This window comes from Alligator sinensis, unplaced genomic scaffold (genome assembly GCF_000455745.1).
Source record: "Alligator sinensis unplaced genomic scaffold, ASM45574v1 scaffold1283_1, whole genome shotgun sequence".
In the NCBI taxonomy this organism is placed as follows: Eukaryota; Metazoa; Chordata; order Crocodylia; family Alligatoridae; genus Alligator; species Alligator sinensis.
This window is the reverse complement of record NW_005842091.1, coordinates 11,192-35,635: the sequence shown is the minus strand read 5'-3', so window position 1 is coordinate 35,635 and position 24,444 is coordinate 11,192. Positions and strand designations below refer to the sequence as shown.

Below are 24,444 nucleotides of genomic sequence, written 5' to 3'. Positions count from 1 at the left end.
ATGAAGAGTGAGGATGGCCCGTATTTTCAATTACCGAGAGAGAAGGGATGGAGTTAACCTAAAATGGAAAGGAAAAAATGATTGGTATTTGGGTCTCCGCTGCAAAATTCCTGGCTTGTTCAGTTCAGTGATGGGGCCAGTCCTCGCCCCACCTTCCCAGCTGTGCAGGGCCAGTGACTTTGCAGTGTTTCCTGAAGAGGGACTGCAAGAGCCGACACATCCAGATGGGCTCGAGCTTGCGTTTCTTGCTGTCGTGATAGAAAACTTTCTCCCTGGTTAAAATCGTCCATTGCCAACCTGGAACAGCTCTAGTCACGTGGCTTTTAACGTGGCCAGTTGCAGACTCTTCTTTCTTGTTGAGTCCCAGAGAAGAGGGGCTGGAAGGGACCTCCAGAAGTCCCCTACCTGAGGCAGAATCAGCCCTGTCCAAACCCTCCCTTGCACGCATTGTTGGCACAGCTTACACGGGTGAATGCAGTAGTTGAAACTCCCGATGCCATCTGACCTCATGACAAGCAGAGCTAAAGTGACTTCCCTCACTTCCTTTGTAGCAACCCCTCCCTCCCTCCTCGGTAACGTGGCTATTGAAACTGCAAATACACGCGTGAGCTAACAGCGACGCCTTGTCAAAAACGTTCCCCATCAACAACAAAAACGGAGCTACTTTGAATTCGTCCCATTCGGAACGGATTAAAATACGCCCACACAGCGAGCGCGGCATTTACCGCACCTGAAAGGCTCAGATTTACCTGCCAGTGTCGAGAATAGCAAAAAAAGCAATGTTTCACGTAATGTCTGCCAGCCTGAAAAAGGTCTCCGGGTTTAGGTTTAGTTGTTCTCGTCTCTGCCTGGAGATAACGTTGCACCCACGCGGGAGTCCCCCGCGCCCGAGGAGGTCGTGGCAACTCTTCAAGAACTCAGTCCCACTGCCAAGGTGTTCCTGTCCCAAACCCAGGAGTCAAGAGCGCGAGCCCGGGGATACTGCAGTGCTTCGAGCTAGGCGTCTCCCAGCGACCTGGTGCAGCGTAGTTCAAGGGGAAAGCATTGGAGAGATCCCTCCCATTAAGTAGACCAGGGGCATCTGACTCCCAGTACAACACACGCCGAAACCCATTACATGACCGTTGCGATTTTCTACCGAGTCAGTCTTGCCGAAAAAAGAAAAAAAAAAAAAAGTCAAAGGATTTTAATACAGGGTACAGTAGAACTGTAGCAATATTTTCCTTAGAGGGAACACTGATATTTTAGCAGCACAAAAGATACTTGTGTTAATATTTTAGCAAAATTATAATCAATTTACATGTTTAAATTGATTGTACGTGTGAGATAATGTTTGTTCAGTACACTGTATTTTTTCTAACTATATAACTGTTCCAGATTTTCCTTGTAACTGTAAAGAACTGAGTTCTGTCTGATTGCTAGACCTGTCCTGATCAGTGGTGTACATGTGCTAAGTATTACAAATATGAATGTAAGCACCTGAGGCCTACCTTGCATTTCTCTTCCCCTCCCCGCACCCACGTGGACCACGGACTGGATTTCCTCAGTCTCATTGTAACAGGAGCAAACACACGCGCACACACTTACACCCCAAGCGTGAGCGGTCTCGAGGGCAGCGAACGTGAAACACTGCTCTGAGAACGCAGCAAAAGCAACGAGATCGTAGCTTAATACCCGGTGGCACCAACGCCACGGTCCAGGCAGGGTTGCTGTCTTCAGGGCCACACGTTCTTTTTTTAGCGGCTTTAAGGTAACCATCACTATATTTCAATTTGATTTTTTTTAGAGGAGCCCTTCAGAAAATGGATGCTTTTCCCTTTTGGGGCATGGGAAGCGCAGCTGAATGCCACTTGTTTAGGATCGGGGGTGTGCAAGCCAGACGCAGCTTTAGAGGCTGTCGGGTTAGGATATAGGAGCACTCACCCGAAGGAAACCCTACTCTGCTCCCTTCCTGCGTGCTGGGAAGCAGGCCCTAAGGGTGAGTGTTTCCTTTAACAGCAAGCGAGCCCACGCTTTCCATGCTGGCCTGCCTTTGGCACTGGGGGAGCAGTGCGGGAGCATGGACAGCCACAGCAGGTGGCTAACATTTTCTAGGCAACAGCAATGAATGACAAGAGGCTGCAGGAGGCCGTTTCAGGCAGTTGGGAGAGGGAAAAGCATAATTAAGAATCTCACTGAAAGGTGCGAGACGCACCTGCCTTGGAAACAGCATTTACAAGTCTTAAAGACGTTTCCCAGCTCGTTCGCCGGAGCGCTGTTGGATGCTCCACTGTTTCACTGGGTTTTTAGCTGTAAAACACCTTCTGAATTAACCAGTACGCTGGAAGGTAGCATAAGACATCGGACCTCACACTAGCCAGTGATGATACGTGCCTGCCAACTGTATTAAATCCTATTCCCAAGCACTTTGCCAAGTCCCAAGGTGTCCCCTCTTGCCGTTCTAAGTGTCAATAGTAACAGTGCTGTTTATTAACTGTTGTTGTAGCACTTCTTACCTACCGGTGATTTGTCAGGTAGACTGATGTACACAGATATGGACTGTAATTAAAGATGTTCTTATGGGCTATGGTTAGAGAATTACTAGGTCCATCGGTGTATACCTGTAGTTTATTATTTGGGGTTCAAGTAGGACTTCCTCCATGCTCCTCACCTCCCGCCAGCACTTCCCCTCATGTATTCATGGCGAGTTCACCCCTGTATAATAGGGAGTACTGCTTTTCTTGTAACTATCTGGACCAAGTCTAAGCATGCCAGGATTTAGTTGTGAATTTGTGCCATGCCAGCTGCTACCCACCTGCTGTTCTTACAAGCTGTTTAATATATAGTGTAGGCTGCTCCCGTGAGATCTCCAAAGGCCCAGGAGATAATTCAGCAGACAGAGGGCAGGAGGATGGCGCTCTCAGACTAGTCTGCTGAAAGCTTCTGCCTCATGTTAGCACTAACTTTGGATGCAAGGAATACAGTATCTATACAAAAAAAAAAAAAAATATATATATATATATAAAAGAATCACAGACACCTTTCTGGACAAGCCAGCTTACAGAACTGAGCTTTACACAGATACTTGCACACTGAGGTTAACTAGCAAACAGTGTGCTTTTGCTTGTGCTTCATGTTACAAAGCCTGTTGGGTACCATGCGTCTTAGAAGCCACGTATTGGAAACCGTCTTGTCCAACCTTTTCAATTCTGCCCAGTAAGGAACATGTCAGGGTAGACTGTAGGTTAGTAAAGAAAGAAAAAAAGTTCCCTTTTTTTTTTCCCCTCCTTCTGTAACAAAATGCCTTTAAGCCTCATGCACGCTTTGGTCAGAACAGCCTCTCTGGTATTAGTGCCGCATCCAACCAGGAGCTGGCTTTTGCTTTTTTGTTTTTGCACAGATGCTTTCAGGTAAGCCCAGTCTCCCAGGCATGGGGTGGCACGCGCCCTTCTTCCCTGCAGCGCTATAGATTAGGCCACTTTAGAATAGCAAGTGTTAAGCGCGATCACGTCCACCTCTCCACCCACAAAAAGTTCAGGCTTGCAGTTTGCTGCAGGTGTGAGATGAACTTTATTAAACTGTAGTCATCACCTCCGCACCAGCCAAACCATTCATCACCAAGTCGTCGTTCCCTTGGAATCAGTTCTTTTTCTGTAGAAAGAACCTTACAGGACCCCGTGCTTCTTGGTCTTTTTTCTATAGCGTGTGTATATAGAGAAGCCTGCTAGCTCATTTCCATCATACGTTCATTCATGGTACTTTACTAGACAGCGTTTTTTGGAGCTACTTTTGTCCGAAACCTTCACACCTGAGGCTCAAACGTGGCCTTCGAATGCATTGACTTGAAACCCAAATTTAGCTGCCTGTGTTTTGTTGCAATATGAATTTAAACCTCAAATTCTTGAATAGTTTTTAAATATCAAACTGATACCAAATGTGGTTTGCAGATCTAGTTTTTTTTTGCAGATACCTCTCTTGACAAGCAGACCGCTTCAAAGAGTTGCAGTTGCCAGTAACCCTGTGTGCATTGTACAACAGAGTGGATTGTGTATGGAGCCAAGTGCAAATGTTTACAATTTTTGTATATATCTTTTCAGAGAACAACCTGTGACTCTGTATTTTCCGTGTCCGTGTACCGACTGCAACTTATTTTCAATAAAGATTTCAAAATGAACAGAAGTGGCCTGGAAAAAACAAAAATCAGTAATACTTTAATGAGGTGTGCACAAGGAACAATGAAATGGCATCATCAGGCTGGATAAAGTGGTCACTGCAAGGAAATTACAGCAGCACTTCAAGTTCTCAATTCACCAGGGGGAGCAAGTAACTCATGGAAGAAACTAACTGAAAGTAAAGGGAAGGGGTAGGAAGGATGCTCCTTCAAAAGCATATGCATTGCATCCCCTCGGAGCTTTACAAGCCAGAGAGTCAAGGGGAGAGAAAACTCTTTACATTGTAGATCAAGTGCTTACTATGGTACTACAGGCAGCAAGCCTCAGAACAGGTTATTAGCAGGTAAGTGCTTTCCTAGTAAGAGTACTTTAGTTGTGGTAGTGGCGCTGGTGTAGAAAGCTCAGCTCTATTTCAAGGGCAGCAGACTCAAAAGACAGGAACGGATATTTGAAAAGCACTACCATGTGCAATAGGCAGGCACGGTTCTTTGGGTAGATGCGGCATCTTTTATTAGACCAGCTAAATAGTTGGGGAAAAGTTCTTTTGCAAACTTTTGGACACAAACACCCTTCTTCAGGCTCTCCCAATGCTTAAAGAAGGGAGTTTGTGCCCAAAAGCTTGCAAAAGAACTTTTCCCCAACTATTTCATTGGTCCAATAAAAAAGATCACCACACCTACCCAAAGAACTGTGCCTGCCTGTGTCCTTAGACCAACGTGGCTACAACCAACAACCCTACCATGTGCAACGTACTCATGCTTATTAGACACAATCATGCAGCAGGATACAACCTTGGGGGGGGGGAAATCAAATCACATTCTGCCCTCATTTCAGAGGATAGAGCCTACCCCCCATGACTAAGGATACAAGATCAGGTATTCAAAAATGGCCTAAGTACTCGGTAAGAAATAAACCCCAAAATCTTTGCAGTTTGGCGTCAAACAAAATCAATCAGAGAGGGGAAGGCAAGGAAAACAGATTTCTGCAGCGGGGATGAAGGCCTCGGGAATAGCACGAGCACAGATTCACGATGCTTATGGAAGAGTGGTGTTTTGTCACCAGAAACTACAGAAATGGCTTCCTAATTCCTACTCAAGGACAATTAGTGGTGGTCTGCCGTGAGTGGTACGGATGAGGCATTAGGAAGCTGCAGCTGGGAAAGTGCACCACAGGGGACATACTCCCTTCTCCATCAACTTGAAGCTACCGAAGGAGGAGGTGTTGCAAATGATTAACAGACCTCGTGTCTTCTAGAGCTGGAATTTATAGATGCCAAGGGCAGAAGCACAGCTACTTCAGATCATTGTCGCCAAAGGAGGTATAGAAAGTAAACACTCCATACAGCTCTCAACAACTAATCCTCTTTAGTGCAGACCACTGTAAACAGATAAATGCACTTAAAGGCACTGCAGAATAACAACATGGTCAGTGAGCAGCAGCATTTAATGTTCCAATATACCATTTGCTTTGAGCTAATACCATTAACACATCCAAGAAATTAGAAACAGGGCAGTCGTTAAATAAAAGGAGGGTGAATGAGCTGTGCTTTACGGAGAATAAAGCCTTGAACACTATTAGTCTACATGCAGCCCTACAAAAGTCAGTTTCTATAAACGAAAACGGTTACATAAAAGGTCGGAGGCAACTTCAAATCTCACGTTCAATTAATCACACAGAGATCAGTCCGATTCAAGTAGTATAATTATCTCGGTGTTCAGACAGGAGCACTTCTTTGCTAGATAAACAGCCGGATGATTACGACGGACATTTGTAATGGTCTGACACACCAGTGAGCAGCTCCTATTGCCCTCCTCTACTTTGCACCTAGCTCCCTCAATCTTTGTGGTCACAGCACCAGCCTGTAACCGCAGACCAGAATATTAAAAAGAAAAAAGAAAAAACAAAAATCTTTTGCAGCCCTTTGCACTGGTTTCTACCACCAGAAAGCAGACATCTCCCCCCTCCCCCCTTTAAAAGAACAGACTCATTTCTGTATTGGGCTTGCTCTGCTAACATCCAAATCAAACGGTTTCCTCAGCTGCAGCATCTTGCAAGGTGAAAGGTGACCAACCTGCCTGAGGAGCCTGCTGTTTCAGCCTCTTCCCAGTCGGGCGTTTCTGGGAAGCTAACCTCTCGGATGTTCTTTAGGTCGTGCTGCAGCCCGGCGGTCCCTCGACAGCACCGCACCGAGCCTTCTAATGGTAACCTACGACTACTCCACTGGCACTGGCAGTCAGCTGCACTACGTGTCAACCCCTGCTCCAGAAAGTGCACATATACAATCGAGACGGTTTTATTGGTCTTGGGGAGAGCTAGCTGATGATTCTGCTGATTGCCTGTAAGGACGGGAACTCCTCGTCCTCGAGGTGCAGAGCTTTGTGGGTGGCGAGGTCCTGGTGCGTCAGCACCTGCTTACACGTGGGGCAGATGCAGCAGTCCAGGTCGGCGCCGGGGTCGGTTTCCCAGGCGTTCTTTTTGTTCTTCCTGGGTTTGTTGGAACCTTGTTTCTCCTGGACTTTGAAGTCGTTGTGAGCAGAAAGCAGTTCCTGTTGCTTAGCCGTGTCCGGCAACAGCACCAGCAACTCGTTAAAGATTCTCCTGAAGTTGTCCCCGAGCAGGTCTCGGCAGCTCTTGTAATACTGCGCTGCGGACATCAGACCCTTTGGTTCAAAGAGAATCGCCACGATTAGCAAAGAGAGAAAGATGCTACCGGCAGACGGTGCTGCCCACCCTCTGCATGGGGTGCTGCCTCCACGCTAAGTGCCCAGCTGCGGGAAGTTGTGCTCCAAAGATCCCTCTCCAACTTACCTGCCTGAATTGCCCAGAGTGAGTCTTGAATTTGTTAAATCTGGACTCGTCGCTCTGAAGGAATTCCTTTATAGACTGGATCAGCTGGATGTTTCTTTGCTGAAAATGTTCAGGTATCAAGTAAGTTCCTTGCGAGGGGGTTGGCCTGCGTTTGGAAAGAAATTGCATTAATCTTAGTGCTCCGGTGCTCGACAAGGCACTGCAAAACATCAACGCTGGTCCCAGCTTTCCTGGCCCTCCTCTTCCCAGGGGTGGCTCCCCTCTCCACCCAGGGACTCCTGTGAGCACTGCAGATCCAACTCTGACATGCCAGAACACTGTCCCCAAGGGTCAGGGGGTCTGTGCCCATTCTTCCTGGGCAGAGAGAACACCGCACCTGCAAAATGCAGCTATTCTTCACTTGAACTGGCCTGATCTGCAATTATTTCTTCCTGAGGGGTGGCTCCTAACACACATGTGCCACAAAGACTGTTGCCACAATCAGAAAAGGTTGCTTTTTCACAGCAGGACCACACACAGGAGATAGCTGCCTCGATGCAAAATCCCAATACAGACGTCTCACGTTAGCTAGATCAAGTTTAAAGCATTTGCCCTCCCCGCCCCGTACAGGCACGACCAAAGCAGCCAACCACAGTATGTGAAGGGCGATGTTCCTTTATAAGTTCCCACCACGAACAAGTGTCCATCTGTAGGCTCACGCGGTGTTTCTCTGTGATCTAGGCGACCTCCTAATAAGACAGCAGCACCTTGTTGCTGCAAGTATGGAGGTAAAATGCAAGACTCAGGTCCTTTCTTCAGCAGTGCCGAGTCTGACAAGCCAGGAACTGAAGCAGGATGGAAAGAGGGCTCTGGACTGCTCCAACCCAACTCCTGCCTGGGGCGCACTGGCACAGCATAGCAGCACCAGCTGGAGAGCCCACAACTGCCAACATGTTTTTCGAACGCAAGGAGGTGTTTAAGCCCTAATGGTACAGGGATCGCCTCCCTCCTGTGAGTTTCCAAGTGCTGTTCCAACCCAGAGGAGGACTCTCTCCTCTCGTAGGAGACATGGAATCACTGGCAAAGCTGTAAAAACATCATGCTAGAGAGATTGAGGAGCAAATTTAGGGATGAATATAAGAAAGCCTGAGTTGGTTCTGCCTGGAATGGATGTCGCGTACATTTACCCTCCAATGAAGACTCGGGGTACTTCAGCCTTCCCCATCTCTCCTGGACTGGGCCAGCAGATGCTAAGGGAAAATCTGCAGAAATCTGGATCTGGCCCTTATCTCGCAGAATCTGCCTTTGAAATCTTACCTGTTCAGAAAAATCCCCTCAAATAAAGCAAGAAATGCAAAGAGGCCCTACAGTGCAGAACCTGCATACCCACTGCATGCAAGCTGATGCCCACGATCCAAGTACCCTTACTTACTCTTTCAGAGATGTAGTGACAGGTTCAGAGACGTTGGTGGATGGAATAACAGGAAACCCCGGAGGTGGTTTACTAACAGACACCGACAGCCCTGGAGGCGGACTCTTTAATAGCACCACGGAGTTAAAGCCTGGATTAAAATAGCACAGACCACGCAGGTTAGATCTTATATCCACAGCAACACAAAGCGTCTGAGATTAACAGTGACTGCGTGTCACTGAGCATGAGGCTCAGACAGCCGAACAGACCCTGCCGGACCTGAAGACAAAGGTACACCTGAATCTCTTGCTCTGCAGGTCACCAATGCTAGCTGGAGGAAGAAGGATGCACACCGACTGGCTTTCAAGTATGAAATGAAAGTGGTATCAAACAGACCCGTTTGCTGCTGGGTACAGGAAGTGGTGACATCCCTCAGGCTGCCCCGGTGAAAACCAGTGTTACAATAAGAGTCCACGGCAGCCCCTGAAAGGTCAGTTCTGCACTCTCGCTGCACGGCACAGTGGGAAGGGCCCCACAAGCTGCCACCTGCTGTTATCCAAACAGCAGCAAGGAACAGAAAGGCTACGCTACCAACTGCCCCGGGTCGCTGCTTTCATGAGAGGCAACTGCAGCACTGGATCCACAAGCTGCACCGCACTTGACAGAGCAACCTCCCCTGAACGCAAGGCCATCGCGTGCCTGTGAGTCTAGAGCAAACCGGCGGCAACAACCTCTTTGCTGTTTATGTTGTCCAAGTGGTGGGTCACAGGTAACTGTCCCTGCAAACAGGGTTCCCAAACTAGCTAGTGGAATAATGAAGCATACTGGTACACCGCATCAGACCCAGAGAAGCAGGAATATTTAGGGCCTGGCTGCTCATCTGTAACTCAGCCCCAAACTGAGAGCAGTAGCCCTGCTCTCAGAGAGGCACCTTCATTTCAATGGGATCTGAATGGGGCAGCAGCACCAGGAGGGGAGAGCTTCAAGCTGATCACTGTGGTTCGCACTCTGCATGTTTCTACTGTACACCCTCACCCCGAGTCCTGGAAATTGCTCCCATTCCAAGAGGGGCTTTGGTAGCTACTAGGAACTGCCCTGAATCTCCTGCAGGTTTCTCTAAGCGGCCCCCACAACCGGTTTTTGCCATGATTACCTGGCGGTGGCATCCTAGCTGGTCCTGAGCTCCCGAGAGCTGGGAAGTCTTCCTGAGGTAAAGGGCACTGGTTAGTTGCTGCAGGCTTTTTAAGGCCAGGGGGCTCTTTGGGTGTATTACAAACTGCTACCGATTTCTCTGAGTGACCATTCATGACTGCCGCAGATCGGTCTGGGGCCTGAACATTTGCAAGGGCATTTGGCATCTGTTTGGCTTCTACCACCTTCTCCAAAGATCCAGGTGGGGAGTTTTCCTCCGACGCGGGCGGGGAGGGTGGCCTTTGCTTCTCCACCCCCACCTTCTTTTTCTTGCCCACTTTCGTAAAAGTCTGTGAGGTAGAAGCTGCCAGCAAGGAGGACACATCAACCATTGTTGGTGCGTTTCGGATCTTCTGGGTTGTCAAGCCATTGCCGGCATCTTCATCATCCGACTGAGGAGATTTATTGCTCTTCTTGCCTCCTTTACTGCTGTTGGGGGGAGCTGCTTTTTTGGCTAGCTGGTTTGAACTGGAGCTGCTAGAACCGATGGCTTTAACCACATTTTTATTAGAACCATTGTTCCATGCAGACGTGATGTTCGATACGGTTTTATTGGTAGGTTTGACTTTAGACACTAGCGCTGGGAAGTCCTCCTCCTGGAAGGCTGTTTTCTTTGCAGTAACTGTGTATGTCAGAGACAGCCCAGTCGAGACCGTGGGTGCTGCTGAAGAGGACAGGCTCGGGAAGTCTTCTTCCTTCAGCTTAACAGACACCGGCTGAGCAGCGCTGCAACTACCGAAGACACAAAATATGGTAAGTCACAAAGCTACTGCAGGGACAGCACAAATGCACCAGGCTCAAAGAACCCAAGTATCCAACTGCAATTTCTTTCAACTCTCACTTTAAAAAGATGTGCGTTAATCTTCCAGACAGTCTTAACATGTGCTTATCACCAAGGTCTGACTGAATAAAATCTTTCCTCGAAGATGTCAGGCTAGATTAAAAGTACCATTTCATGATCTCTGGCCCAACCTGCCTTCAAACCCTCACACTCCACATCAGTACTGCAGACATGGCTTTACAGTGCTCCAGTGGCTACCTGAGGAAGCACAGCTGACTTCATGGGAAGATGCACATTTGTGCTCTCACAGTACAAGGTAACTATCTGCTTGAGCTGAACCACAGGACAACAGCAGGGGAAGGCACGGTCCAAGAGGCTGGAATGAGGGATTAGGAGGGGGTACTTGAATCTAGCCAGTACGGGAAGTGACATCGTATCAAGCAGTAACGCTGAGGCCACGTGGGGCTCGTACAGCCAGAGTTTGTGGGAGAAAAGGGCAATTTTCTTAAATAATTTGCAGTTCAAATCATCTGTGAAACAGCTACCTGGAAAGTCTGGGACCCAAGTGAGCTAATGAAATGGCCTTCATGTTGCTATAATTTTTACTCAAGCTTACCCTTGAAGGGATCCCACTGCCGAGCCAATTGCTGGAAAGTTATCTTGGCTTAAAGGACCATTAGCAGCTGCTTCTTTTGGAACTTAAATGAAAAAAAAAAAAAGACGAAAGAAAGGCTTTTAACCCAAATCCATTCGTTTCAGTCCTGAAACTCTTGTCATGTCACGACTGCATTAGCAGGTTCCGGTTCTAGTAGCTGGTGATGCTGTTAACCAGGGTGTTCCGATCCAACGAAACAAGCAGGCAATTAAGAAATGCACAGCTGCCTCCCACCCCCCTCATCCACATGCAGCTAACTGTATGCACTGTTAGCTCGCCTGGCCCTGGGTGTAACAAGTTAACTATAGTTAGGAAAAACATCAATGGCACTTTATTCCAGACTTCAAAAATAATCAAATAGAGATACTAATCCCATGGAGGTTATTCAGTGTTTTATGATTTGGCATCCCTGGAACACCGACAGTAGGAACAAGTAATATTCCACCAGGTGCAGCAACACCCTTTTCTCAAGGCCTTTCTTTTCATCCCATCCCTTCTGCTCATTTTTATAATATGAAGAAGATTTAAATTCACCTCACAGGAAACCTTTATACTCAGGGCAGAGGATGAAAGCAACACAGCAACGTTTGTATGTTATGTTTAAATCCGTAGCCGAGCCGAGGAGGACTCTGTTGCAGCAGTGGTCTGCACACCACAGCGGGAGACTGCAGGCACTTTCATTTAATTATATGTGTGACGTGCTGTGCAGCCTCATTATGTTAGCTGTGACTCTGTATGTCTAGCCAAAACCATTTTAGGAAACCTAGCGCATTCCTATACTTTCCAAGGGAGGACAACACTGGTGAAAATGTCTCCAGACAGGATCCTTAATATCCAAAAGCTTCCTTCAATGCCTACTGTAGAGTATTTACACCCTAGCAAGACTGGGCCCACATCTGCTGTCAGCCCCTGCAGCTCACAGCACGAACACACACACAACTAACCCGTAGCTTCAGATGAAGGCTTTGGCACTCGCTTCGCATTGGAAGTTTCTGCATCTCTCAATTCCTCCTTTTTCCCTCGACTGCTGTCTTCTTTCTCCTCTACCCGCTTCTTTTCCTCTTGTCGCTTTGCTGCTATGGATGCCCTGACTGCTGCTGCAATGTCTCGGTCTTCCTCCTCCCTAGAGAGACAGGACAGATTGTCTTATCAAACAGAAGGACTGTTAAGTGTCTTTGTCTCCAACTCACGTCCCTTCACATTTTGCAAACAACCTTTTGTTATGTTGCCACCTCCTGGAGATGGCTCAAACTGGAACTCTCTGACTTCACCTTATATCACGTCCCAGTTCAGTTTGTGGTAGAACAGGCAACATTCGTCCACTGGTTCTTTTAAGATCTACACCCAGTGCTAACATCTAAGTAACCGAGGTGGGCTAGGAATGACAATAATCAGGGATGCATGGGAACAACAATCTCTTCCATTCATTTTCAGGGTATGAAAATCTCATTGGTGGGTCCAAGTAACTCATTGTAAAATGGTTTGTCATGAACTTTCAACACATGCAAGAGCCACATGCGACACACCAACATACATAGTGTTTGGAGATGGATTTTCCCCAGTGAAAATACCAAAAATGAACGCACCGTTGACTGCCCAGCAAGAAAAGAAGGAATAGAGATGCGCAATATGCATAAAGCACTTAAATCTTGTGTGGATGAAGAGACATATAAATGAAAAAGTTTCATTTCAATACTTAACCCTCTCCTTTTTCCAAAGCACTCAGTCTGGCCACCCAGAGATCTGTTAGTTCAATGAAAAGCATGGTCCTTAGAACAGGAATTGAATGATATTCTAGACCAAAAAAGCCTGCTAAGCCTATAAAGCCCTCTTGAGTTACTGCAAAAAAATTCTAATACAGTAGTTAGGCATGAAAACAATCATCTGAAAACTAGACATTTCTAAATTATACTAGCCCACACACTGCAGAGCTCAGGAAATGTTAAGACTAATGTAGTCTCTGACAGGCTCAGAGCGCAGAAATTCAGAAACAATTATTTAGTTTGCATTCAGTGTTGTGCGATGCCCAGACAGTATAATGAAAGCTAGCAAGATCCTTAATTAAGGAGGTGGCACATTGCAACTGCCTTGCCTTGCACTTCCTCCATGCCTGCCCTCCCACCAAGAGAAGAAAACACTGCATGTGCAGCCAGCAGTTCTACAAATGGTATTACTTACCGCTTATACCTCCAGCTGCCTCTTCTGTTTTGCTGTCCTCCTCGGACTGATGTTCTAACTGGTCTTCCTTGTCTGTTATACCTTTCCACTCCTTCGTAGTCCTCTCCAGTTACAACACCTGAACAGGAGGCATGGCAGCATTCTCAAAGTTATTTTTTAATCCAGGCTCAGGGTAACACCCTCCTTCCCTACATGATTGAAAGAAGCTAGAATGTACCAGCACTTAAAGACCTTTCCTGACTTTCAATCAACTGCACGCCATAGATTAGATCATCTATACAGTAATTACTGAACTCAAGCACATTTGGTAGCATACAAATGCGCTGTGCTGCAGATCTGTGACGCATGTTTGGGATAATTTGATATGCAGAGATTTCCACACACACAAACCTTCTTCTGCTTGTGCATTAGTCACCACACTCTTAATACAGTACATACTGCTCTGAACATAAGCTCCATGCTTGCTGCTGCTTTAAACCCAGACTTCTACATACCACATAATTGTACAGTGGATCAAAGAGTCAGCCATGAAAATATCCACCAGTTTTTGAAATGGCAAATACCATGTTTCAGACCATGAATGGGCCATGTTTCTAGAAGTTTTTGGAGAATTAGCATATTTCTGCATGTCACCTTTTCTCCAGTCCAACTTACTTTCATTTCTCCGCTGGTGTCTGGGAGCGTAGTTAAACTGAAGATCTATCTGCCGGTTCTGCCTGGCCTCAGCTCTGTTTTTGCTGTGGCAGGCTGTTTTGTGAGCTTTGTAATCTATTTCTGTACGGAAAGCATGAGTGAACTGTTCTGTACTGCACCGTCCCTCCTCGCAAAGGAAATGTTTTTCACGGAAGTGTTCACGGAGGTATTCGTAATCACTGGAAGAAGAAAGAACAACTTGTTAGCTCTAGGGCGCACCAACGATTTATTTGTAAGCTGAAGTGATAACAATTTTTAACATCAAAATAGCAATTTAAATTGTATTCAATTCTCCGCCTATCCACACTCATAACATGACTTACGTTATGGCACTGAGAAGTTAAGCTAAATTCACTGTATGGTGCCTCGGTTAACATCATGTTTTGCCCTGCATAAAAAAAATCTTTTCCTTACAGTCAATTGTATTCACATCTTCTTCTCCTAAAACGTACCTTAGGCCATCAGGGCTAACTTATTACACAGCTGCAGAAATCTGCCACAGCCTTTCCTCCTGGCCTCAGAACTGCATTCCAGAATTTAATTGCTGTTAATGCTTTTTGACAGCCCAAACGCGGAGAAAACTAAGAATACGACTCAGCTGTAAGCTGACGCAGGAGGATCTGAGTCTGTAGAGACCGCAAAGCAATAGTTCCAAGATGACTGAACTGCCCTGCTCGTCCCAACACATTCATACTCAACCATTTATAATGATGGCAGCTCAGAAGTCCACAGCTGAAATAATGTATAGTGAAGTGATCAGCAGTAACATCCATCTAGCATGTTCATGCCACAGTCCTAAATCACCCATTACGCCTTCCTAAATCTCACAGGTCCACTTCCCAAATAGCCTGGACCCAGCTGCCAAAACTTTATGCTTCTCCCAACAATTAAATACTAATTCACTTAAAACCTGAAAGCAAAGGGGAGTTATTAAACATATGGATTTTAATACAGGCAGACAGTTTGTATTACATGCATACAGCACAGTCAGGTTCAAAAAGGGACTAGATAAACTCAAGGATGCTAGATCCTTTGATCCCAGCAGTCTTTCCTGCCCATGTGCAGGAGGGCTGGACCCAATGACCTGTAAGGTCCCTTCCAGCCCCTAACAACTATGGAACTCTCTCTCAATGGCCACTGAACAGAAAGGTTGGAGATGTTTCCTCTGGCATCTCTAACCCAATAAAATGGTGGATACCAGGGAGGGTGCTGAATAGGGTACAGATCGCTCTAGATAACTGGTTCAATGCTTCCCTTCTCTACAGCATACACTTTTGCCACTGCTGGAGACAGAATACTGGCCTAGATGGACCACTGGTCTGACCCAGTGTGGCACTGCTTATGTTTTTTCAGTAGTTGCTATTCTATTTCTTTTCCTGGTACTTAAAAACATCCCTTTACTTGAACAAAAATGTAGCAATTCAGAATTTCCTATTGGCCACACGGGACTCTGCAGTATCCAAAGGGACAGCTGCTTAGCACAGAATATTAGTCCAAACCCCCATGGTGCGGATGGGGCTGGGCTTATTACTGGCACCTAAGACACACAGATAGGGTTTCAGATAATTTTTAGAAGTTAGCAGATCAGTCTGCAGGGCAATGTCATAGCAGCTATACATGTCCTTTCCAGTAAAGCAAGCCTTTAATAGCTCAGCCCAGGAGAACAAAGGTGGACCTGTGAGTTCAAAGGTCCCATTCTCACTATAAATTCAAAAGTAAAGATTACAGCCAAGGTGCTCACACAGTTGCCCAACATCCATTTAGATATTCCTGTCTCACAAACTGATGGTAGATGCAACAAGCCTTCCATTTGAAGCCAAATACAGAGAAACCCAACTCAGCCAGTCCCACAAACCTGTAATATTCCTGAGCACCATCTGAGTCACAAAAATGGCAGAAATAGTGATCTCGTCTCAGGTGTTTCAATAATTCGTCGTTGTCCAAGTAACGCTCATCACAAAATTTACACAGGGGGTGCCCACGATGAGATGTGTCATCTGGGTCCCCGTGGATTCGATGTCGAGCCAGGTCCTTGCGAGAGTACCACTTACGTTCATACGTAAAGATCTTCAAGAAAAAATTACCTCAGGTCAGCAGTCATAGGCAAAACTTACTGCTGGAATAAATCAGGTTCTATCATGTCAGTGGACAAAATTACTCCCACTCGAGCCAGTAGAACACAAAGCAACCATATATATAGTCTACACCTGAATGATTCACTGAATCAGTTAGAAATCAAGTCCCCTATGCAAATTTAATCTAATTTATACTTTGTTCACTCTGAGCAATAAAAGCAGGATCATCCTTTTACTTCTGTTCCATATGGTAGCATGACGTAGCAAAGTATGGGCTATAAACTGTGAAAAAAAAAAATCTTATCATCATCATCATAAGAGGGTTGCATTTAGATTTAATATTCTGCATACCCGAGATTGAGAAAAACAAAATGAAATGAGCCAGTCTCCTACGCATTCAGCAGCATCCCCCATGTCACTATAGGAGGCCACACCTACGTAGAAGACATATGGCTCAGTGCACAATTGCTGCACTAGCCAGTACCCTGTCACTATTGATATGCAATTTATTTCTGCAGGAAGGGTTCTTGCAACACTAAAGATGCCAAGAAGATACAACAGGCACTGGTGCAATAAGCACTTGAACTTCATGGTTACAAAGCCATATATTCCACAAAAAGGGTAACGGCTACTCAAAATGCACATTGTCTAGACAAACAGTGTTAAAAGTTGTGAGGGGCAGAGGTTGCTTTGACTTCACTAATGTCAACAGATTAGACAACCAGATCTTAGTTCCACTGCGCAATGAAACTACCCTAATGGCACCAGCTACTGTAAATTAGTTCTCCCAAAATAAAGATGCATAGCTTCTTGAAAATGTAAAATGCTGTGCAACTGCTGTTGTCATTATTGTTGTTCTGGACAGATGACTACAGACTAATTCTTCCCAACGGCAGCTACCTACCCACGTGCTCTTGTCCAGTTTGATCTTTCTTATTCAGTTTCAGTGAAAGCAAGAAACAAGCCACCAACCTGCGCATACAGTGCTCAATGTCTTTTCATTTTCTGAAGACTTCCTTCACTCCACGCTAACCAGTACTGATGAGCATCAGAAGTTAGAGGAATCAAGTGGTAGCTGGCAATTTTAGCCAATTCTCAAACCACTAGAGATGGAGTGATTCTTTCTATTTTTTGAAAGCTGGAATTTAAGCTGGTATAAAGCACTGCCTTTTCAACGGCTGTTGTAATGGATTGTTAAAAGGGAATCCAGGCAGTAAACAAAGCTAGTGAGATCAGCAGTTTTAAGGCCCACTGTGACCTGCTCAAAATATCCAGCTTTCCAATGGAGTGCAATACTAGTTTTGGCAAGCTGCATGACAGACTTTAACGCAGTCACTAGTCACACTATATACGAGTAAGTTAAAGACAACATGTCCAAGCTTCAGGCAAGCACAGGTTTCATCCCCCATATCACCACCACCAATAATGCAAACCAGGAGAAGAGATCTGGCCGGGGCAGTCCTACAAAATAATGAATTAACACACTTTTTTTTTTTTTTTTTTTAAAGTGTTCCCACCCTATCCCCATGACCTACCTTCAAGTGTTAAACATTTCTGAGTTTGTTCGGATCTCTCAAAGAGAAATCTGAGGTTCTGTGATGCACCTTGTTAATCTGAATTTGCCCGAACACTGCGTGGAATTAGTTTTGTTTTGTTTTTTTTAATCACAGCAAAAATAGTGAGGAAAGTTCTATAAATGGCCACTCTCTACGGCTGGATTTTCTGCTGCGACTGCCAGCAGGAAGCTCAACACATGGTATTTATTCATACCAGAGCTATCTTCATAAAGTTATCTTAGGCTGGATGAGCTATAAATATTTTCATACTTAAAACAGAGCCCAGATGGGTAGCTTTTATTAACTAGTTTCTGAAAACTGATGGATAGAAGAGGCTGAAACTCACTCAGAAACAACAGGTGGATTGAAATAAATTGTACCTAGTCCCCATACCATTCTGTGTGGTATCCACCATCAAGTATCCTTCTTTCCAAGAAAGGTTCCCACATAATTAAGCCTCTTTTTTCTGAGTCTTAAATACATTTTTAGGGCTCACCTTCAGGTGTTTGACACACAATTTACAACAGAAGAGTTCATGTTGTTTTCTCATGTGCTGCTCCAGCTCCACAATGGTATTGAATGGCTGCACATGTGGACAGAGAGGGCATTCGTGCTGTAGTAGTTTCCTAAGGGACAAATAAATCAAAGGACAATTTATCCAGGTTATTTAAAATCTTTTGCCTAAAACCTTACATGTTAGATGGTGTTACATTAACGAGCAAAACATTTTATTAGTCTATTGCATAACACAATGCCACACAGTTATAGGTGCCACAGCAACTTTTAATATAAGGAGACTATAATTATGTTAATTCCAAAATTATCCTGGGCTACCTCAAGAGGAAACAAGAACTAAATTGCATGGAAGCATGAGTTTTAGAAGCAGAATTGTACAGATATCACTTCCAATACAATAATATCAGCATACAACCTAGGAATGGGCAGTAAATGACTGTGCAGCAAGTTCCCTGCAAAGTCAAATAACTTTGTTAGGCATGAATTAATACAATATTGCATCTATATTTTATTGTCCAGCACTGCCTTTGGGGAATTTAAAACACAATGGAGGTGAGGTGGAGGGGAAGAGTTCCTGTACTAGAAAAGGAAGCAAGTAAAATCCCACGTCCCCCAACAGGAACAGAAGGATCACTGGCCTGTCCACTTAGAGAGACCTTAATGAGTCGTGCCTAATGGAGAGACAATTCTACTCTACTCATGGAATTAAAAACCCTAGTGACAAATCATTTGGGTTTGAGCTTTCAAAAACACAACTTCTGCAGACACATCACTAAATACTTGCTCTGGGCAGTCACGGTTGGTAATCAATCAGAATGTGCTTCCTACTTATCCTGCTAGTGGCTAAGCATCAGTAACTTGGTTTTTCCTCATCTTTAGGTAGTGGAAACTCATTCATACAAAACTCCTTTTGTTCTGGAGAGCACCATCCCAGCATAAATGCAAAACTTTAATCCAATGTGCTATGTATTTTCCCTTCTAGGTCCATAGGCCAACAAACTGCAGCAGATACGAACCACGAGGCAATAGATGCATCACCATAGTTCTGTCCTTGGGCCAAACAAAGCAGAATATGTAGTGCTAGCCTCCAAATAAAGTACTGGATGCCCCATCTCATCTTGACTCCCTTAACTTTTCTTTCCATTCACCCGATCTACTTCTAATTAAATGCAGCCCAACAGTACCGCGAAGCATGACATTCACTGCCATTCCATTGCTCAGTGTTATACACACTTTCTCCACCCTGTCTCTCTCTTGTTTTTAGACTGTAAATAGCTGTTACTCTGCATTTGCATAGTGCCTAGCACAATGCAACCCAATTATTGGCTGATCTTTAGGGACTAAGTGCAGTGTGATTAAAAATAATAAAATATTTTCCCCCACTGTGACTCAGAAAACCCAACATCAGTAGCTGTGCTCATGGGAAGATGGAAAAGCAACTTTTAATGAGAGAGCAGAGTTTCTGCACAAAGCATCTGAAGACTGATGATTTTAGACTAAGGATGCATGTTTCCAGACCTCAGTCCTTATGCAGCCTTGTAGACTCCCAGACACACCAGCCTGATCTTCCCCGCGCTGCTCCCATTTCCCTTATTTCTGCACGGTACCAAGCACACAGCACATCAGCCATTTCAGATGGACAAAATGAAGTTGCATGTTTCCTACTGCACTCAAAGGGGACAAGAAGATGCTGCTGGAGAGATGCTTGGTTATGGCAGGAGCACTATGATTTACCTATAAAGCGCATACACTTTTCCATCAGCAAAATAAATGTCATATTTCTTCTCATGCTGCAGCTGGTTGAGTACTATTGTCGAGAAAGATGAAAGCTTCTTTCCAAAGACCACCTACAGACAACACAACAGAAAGGATTAGAGAAAGCACACCAACTTTATTTGAAGCTATGCTCATATATATCAGCAGTACAAGCTAAAAATCACTGTGAATACTGATAAGCATATAGTGAATTCTTAAACCGAAGTGATGCTCCTACCCTGCGTATTAATAGGAGGCAACACACAGAGTTTGCATACAAGACATCAGTGACATTACCTAGAATCTCATCAAGGAAATACAAGTTAGCAAGAGTCAATCATGAAGACACGCAAAGAGATTTTCAATGGATTAGTAAATTAAAATGCACCCTGAGTGCAGGTACTGTTTACAGAGAAACAAGCACACCGGTAATGATGCCTCTTCCCTCCTAAGCAACCAGGAACCTCAGAAACACAAATCAGCATTATCATTCATTCAAAAGCCAGAATCACCTGCATCGCCAGTTCAAAAACATTAACACAGATAACATCTAAGTGTTTCTCAGCTGACATTCTGAAAGTGAGAGAGGTAGTTAGCCATGTCTGTCTGTCATTCAAGAAATACCTTGCAACAACTCCTTAATAGCAGTTATTAAGTATTATCTGTGCCTGTAACACACTCCTGCTAATTCAGAAGTAATGAATCCTGCTGGCAGAATTCTCCTGAAGGAGTAAGAGAACCTGTGTGTGTTTTGTAATGATCTGAAGTCTTGATAGCATGATCCTTTTAAATCAACCAAAACGAGAGCAGAACACTGCATGGATGAAGTGATCTCTCAAACTTATTTTTTTTAAATGTAAAAGGTGTACAATAAGTTCATCAAAAGTCAAAGGTATTTTTTCATCCATTCAACAGTATCTGACCCTATTTAAATACAACTTAAAAAATAAGCTTTTAAATTCAGCCTGAAGTGAACTTTTACAGGTAAGTGATTCACTGCTGGCAGGCAGCACGTGTTACAGGAGAATCAAAACCACTGACTACAGCAGTTTGAAGAATGATATAACACGCCCACACACATTCACCTACGGCCTCGTCTCCAATCAAAGCATACATAGTGCATATTTTACAGGGCAATGCATGGCTGTTGGCTTCTTCTAAAGCTCATTCAACCAAAAATAAATCATTTCCAAGACAAACACCTGGAGGTGCACGTGACCAAAACAAATACATCTTGTTTTCCTGTTCCACTATACACCTCACTGCCATTTATCTTTAAGCCTACCTTTACCCATTAAGATAAGGTTGATAATCCCCGGCCATCACTTTAGCCGCTTCCACCTGCGCTATCCAGCATGTCGAGAGCTGAGATTCAGTAACGCCCTATTTTCCTCGTTGCCCCTCCTGATCACACGCAAACACTACACAGGCTAACAGACACAACCCAGCTAGAATGCCTGTACCTGTCTCCTGCTCATTCAAAGCCTTATTTTTTTGGCACAGCCCACATGTACTGGGTGATGTTTTTTGGACAGAACAGCATTACAGCAGGGCTGAAAGAGAGAGAAAAACTATAGCCAGAGATGATGTTCCAGGCAGTTACAATAAAGGGCTGATTTAATGCGAGAAAGAAGCCTAAGGAACCAAGGCTGAGCCCATGAAATATAGCCATTACTACAAAGCCAAAGAATGCTGAGGCTGAGCTGTTCCTATGACTAAGCCCAGCAGATCGAAGAACAAAAACATCAGTTTGCTCCTCCCTTAGACAACAGGCACTAAAACAGCAGCAGGAAACTGGATGCTCAGAAGTCCACAATGATAGGGCTCTCTCTCTGAGAATGCCCGAGTTACAAACAAGCCTTTTACACGCCAAATCAGTTCTCCTTCAACCACAGCGCACGATGCTTCAGCTCTGTGGCACGCTAGACTGTCTTTGGCCTGAGACAGTACACAGACAGGAACCCTAGCCAAGCAGCCTGTCAATGAGCCAGCCTGCTGACATGGCACTCAGAAGGTTCAGAAACACCGAGGAAAGGGGAACGACGGGGTGTGAGGGCATTAGGAGCGCTGCTATGAAGCGTTCGGACATCCAAACTGCACGGCTGCTGCATTCCAGAAGTAGGATGCAGACACGCTGCTCAAAGACCTTCCTTCTCACCGCAGCCTTGAAACGGACTGGGAGAACTATTCCAACGTGGAGGAGCTTCTGTGGAGCAAGACCAGTCTTTTATCTGCTTTCTGAAGCACCTGCCACCCCAAAAGTGTTACCACCTTCTCTCTCTAGGCTTCTTTGTAGGAGGATACTCTTCCTTCCACGGCCACATGTATTTAAAGTGTTATGTTCTGAAATAAAACTGTTTCAAAAAGATTAAATACGGCTTCTTACATCTCCTGTTACTTTAACTTCACGTTCTGTGAGACTACAACTAACTGAAGGTAGACAACTACTCTGTCTTAACCCACTCTCCCACTTCATGCCAGTAAGGCTTTTGGCTCTTATCCCAACATGCGGAGAAATCCAAATGCCTTTGATTCATTACATAATTCCCAAGTTGCTTTTCCTCAGCCCCCAGCTTGGTCGTCCTTCAGCATGAATCAGAAAGGGACATCAGAGCAAGGTCAACAACTGAACTGGAGTCCTTCGAGCCCAAGGCAGAGCAGCTGCAGAGATATGCATTAAACAAAAAAAATTCTCCATCGGCATTCTAGCAAAACCCCCCAACAGGAATTTAAATAAATTGGCAAGAGGCCTTCTCCATTATCCTCAACAAGTTTATGCAGTAGTGGCAAAAAACAAACAACAGATTCCTGGCCTCCACAAAATCTCAGTCTCTTATGTATGTGGCCAAAACCTTCATGTTGCCTAAATGATCAGAGTAAACTGTTTGCATTGGCGGTTTTTCAGTTACTTAGGAGGAGCTCTTCCTTTGCCAAGAAAAAAGGACTAGCTGCATTTCATTTCCTTGCATCCCTAACTCATTTTTAGGATACCATTTCAGGCATTCAATTCTGCTGCCGATTTGTATTCCTTAACAGGCTTGTCTCTCTCTGCAAACATTACAATAAAGACTGCCATTTTTTTCATGCAAATTTAACATTCTTGAAAGATCAGAAGTTCTGAAAACTAAGTATTAGCAGGAAGCACCAGTGCAAATTGTCTCTATTGCCCTCATCAATGTGCCGTACTTCTGACCTAGAAAACCTATTGCTCAGGATAAAGATGCCTATTAAGTCTCCATTTCTGGCATCTCTGCTAAGACAGCCAACATGGCAAGTATGGAATGTTTTTTTAGCGATGTGGACATTTATTATTGTGAACTCTTCAAGCTCATCTACACGAGTCACTGACTTCATTCAAACCACCCAACAAAAGCTGAAAGGTTACTTAGTTCCCTGTGCCTTTCCTTCCCTCAAGCTTATATATTTAATATTCCTGTTTCGCTGTTCACCCTGCGCCAGAGGGAAAGTACACTAATCCAATATGAGGTGCAGAGAGAAAGAGAGAGAACAGCAGGGGTCCAAGCAGAAGCCTGAACTGCCAAAAAGAAAAGGACGGAGAATGAGTGGCTGGAAAGAGAAAGCAGACAGCAAAAAAAACACAGACCCCGAGGCAACCAGGATGGAACCAAGCAGGCAGGCGAAAGCAGGGATGACAAGATCACGGTCGGCAGGGCCAACCGGACCCTATCGTGCATCCGCAGGTGCATCTCGAGCAGGGCCAAGGAGCTGATCCTCCCCCTCTACGCGACACTGGTCAGGCCGCAGCTGGAGTACTGCGTCCAGTTCTGGGCGCCGCACTTCAGGAGGGATGTGGCCAGCATGGAGAGGGGCCAGAGGAGGCCACCCGCATGATCCGGCGGCAGCAGGGCAGGCTCTACAATGAGAGGCTGCGGGACCTGAACCTGTTCAGCCTCCACAAGAGAAGACTGAGGGAGGACCTGGTGACCATCTATAAACTCACTAGGGGGGACCAGAAGGGTTTGGGGGAGACGCTGTTTCCCCTAGCGCCCCCGGGATAACAAGGAATAACGGCCACAAGTTGTTGGAGAGGAGGTTCAGATTAGACATCCGTAGAAACTACTTCACTGTCAGGGCGGCTAGGGTCTGGAACCGACTCCCAAGGGAAGTGGTGCTGGCTCCGACCCTGGGGGGCTTTAAGAAGCGGCTCGATGCCGACCTGGCCGGGGTCACTTGAGCCCAGTTTCCCTCCTGCCCAGGCAGGGGGTCGGCCCTGAAGAGCTACAAGGTCCCGTCCGACCCGACTCCTTCTATGAAGATTTGGGTATCCCCCAAATTTAAAAGTGTAGCAAGAATCCAACAGCCCGAAACGCACCCTTCCTCTTAATGCCAGAAAACGAGGCGGCTTGACTTAAAGGAAATTAAAATCAAAGGAAGGAAAAGAGCACACAGGTGATCCCCTTCACCCCCCGCCCCGGTCTCGGACACGGTTATCAGCGACATCTTCACACACATAAAAAAAACCATTTTCCAGGTGAAAAAAGGACGTTTCGGGCTCCCCGGGCCGGGCCGGGCCTCACCTGGGCCAGCTCGTCGCGGCATACGGCGCAGTAGCGCACCCCGCACAGCGCCCGCATCCGCACGGAGCAGCGGTAGCAGATGGGGTGGTCGCAGCGGCCCAGCGCCACCACCTCCAGCTCGCCGCAGCACAGCACGCACGGCCCGTCCGCCGCCGGG

General features: G+C 45.6%; 1 protein-coding gene across 1 annotated transcript; it reads right to left on the bottom strand.

The window, feature by feature from the left end:
- Nucleotides 1–5,834: 5,834 nt before the first annotated feature.
- Nucleotides 5,835–24,438, bottom strand: ZNF598 (zinc finger protein 598). Its single transcript, XM_006024001.3, has 13 exons — nucleotides 24,288–24,438; nucleotides 19,729–19,841; nucleotides 17,975–18,104; nucleotides 15,703–15,914; nucleotides 13,809–14,026; nucleotides 13,155–13,272; nucleotides 12,678–12,719; nucleotides 11,921–12,099; nucleotides 10,938–11,019; nucleotides 9,503–10,272; nucleotides 8,371–8,500; nucleotides 6,960–7,104; nucleotides 5,835–6,811 (listed from the first exon to the last, which is right to left on the bottom strand). The coding sequence occupies exons 1-13, from the start codon at nucleotides 24,342–24,344 to the stop codon at nucleotides 6,464–6,466; spliced, it is 2,544 nt and encodes an 847-aa protein (XP_006024063.1). The 5' UTR covers nucleotides 24,345–24,438; the 3' UTR covers nucleotides 5,835–6,463.
- Between the last annotated feature and the right edge of the window lie 6 nt (nucleotides 24,439–24,444).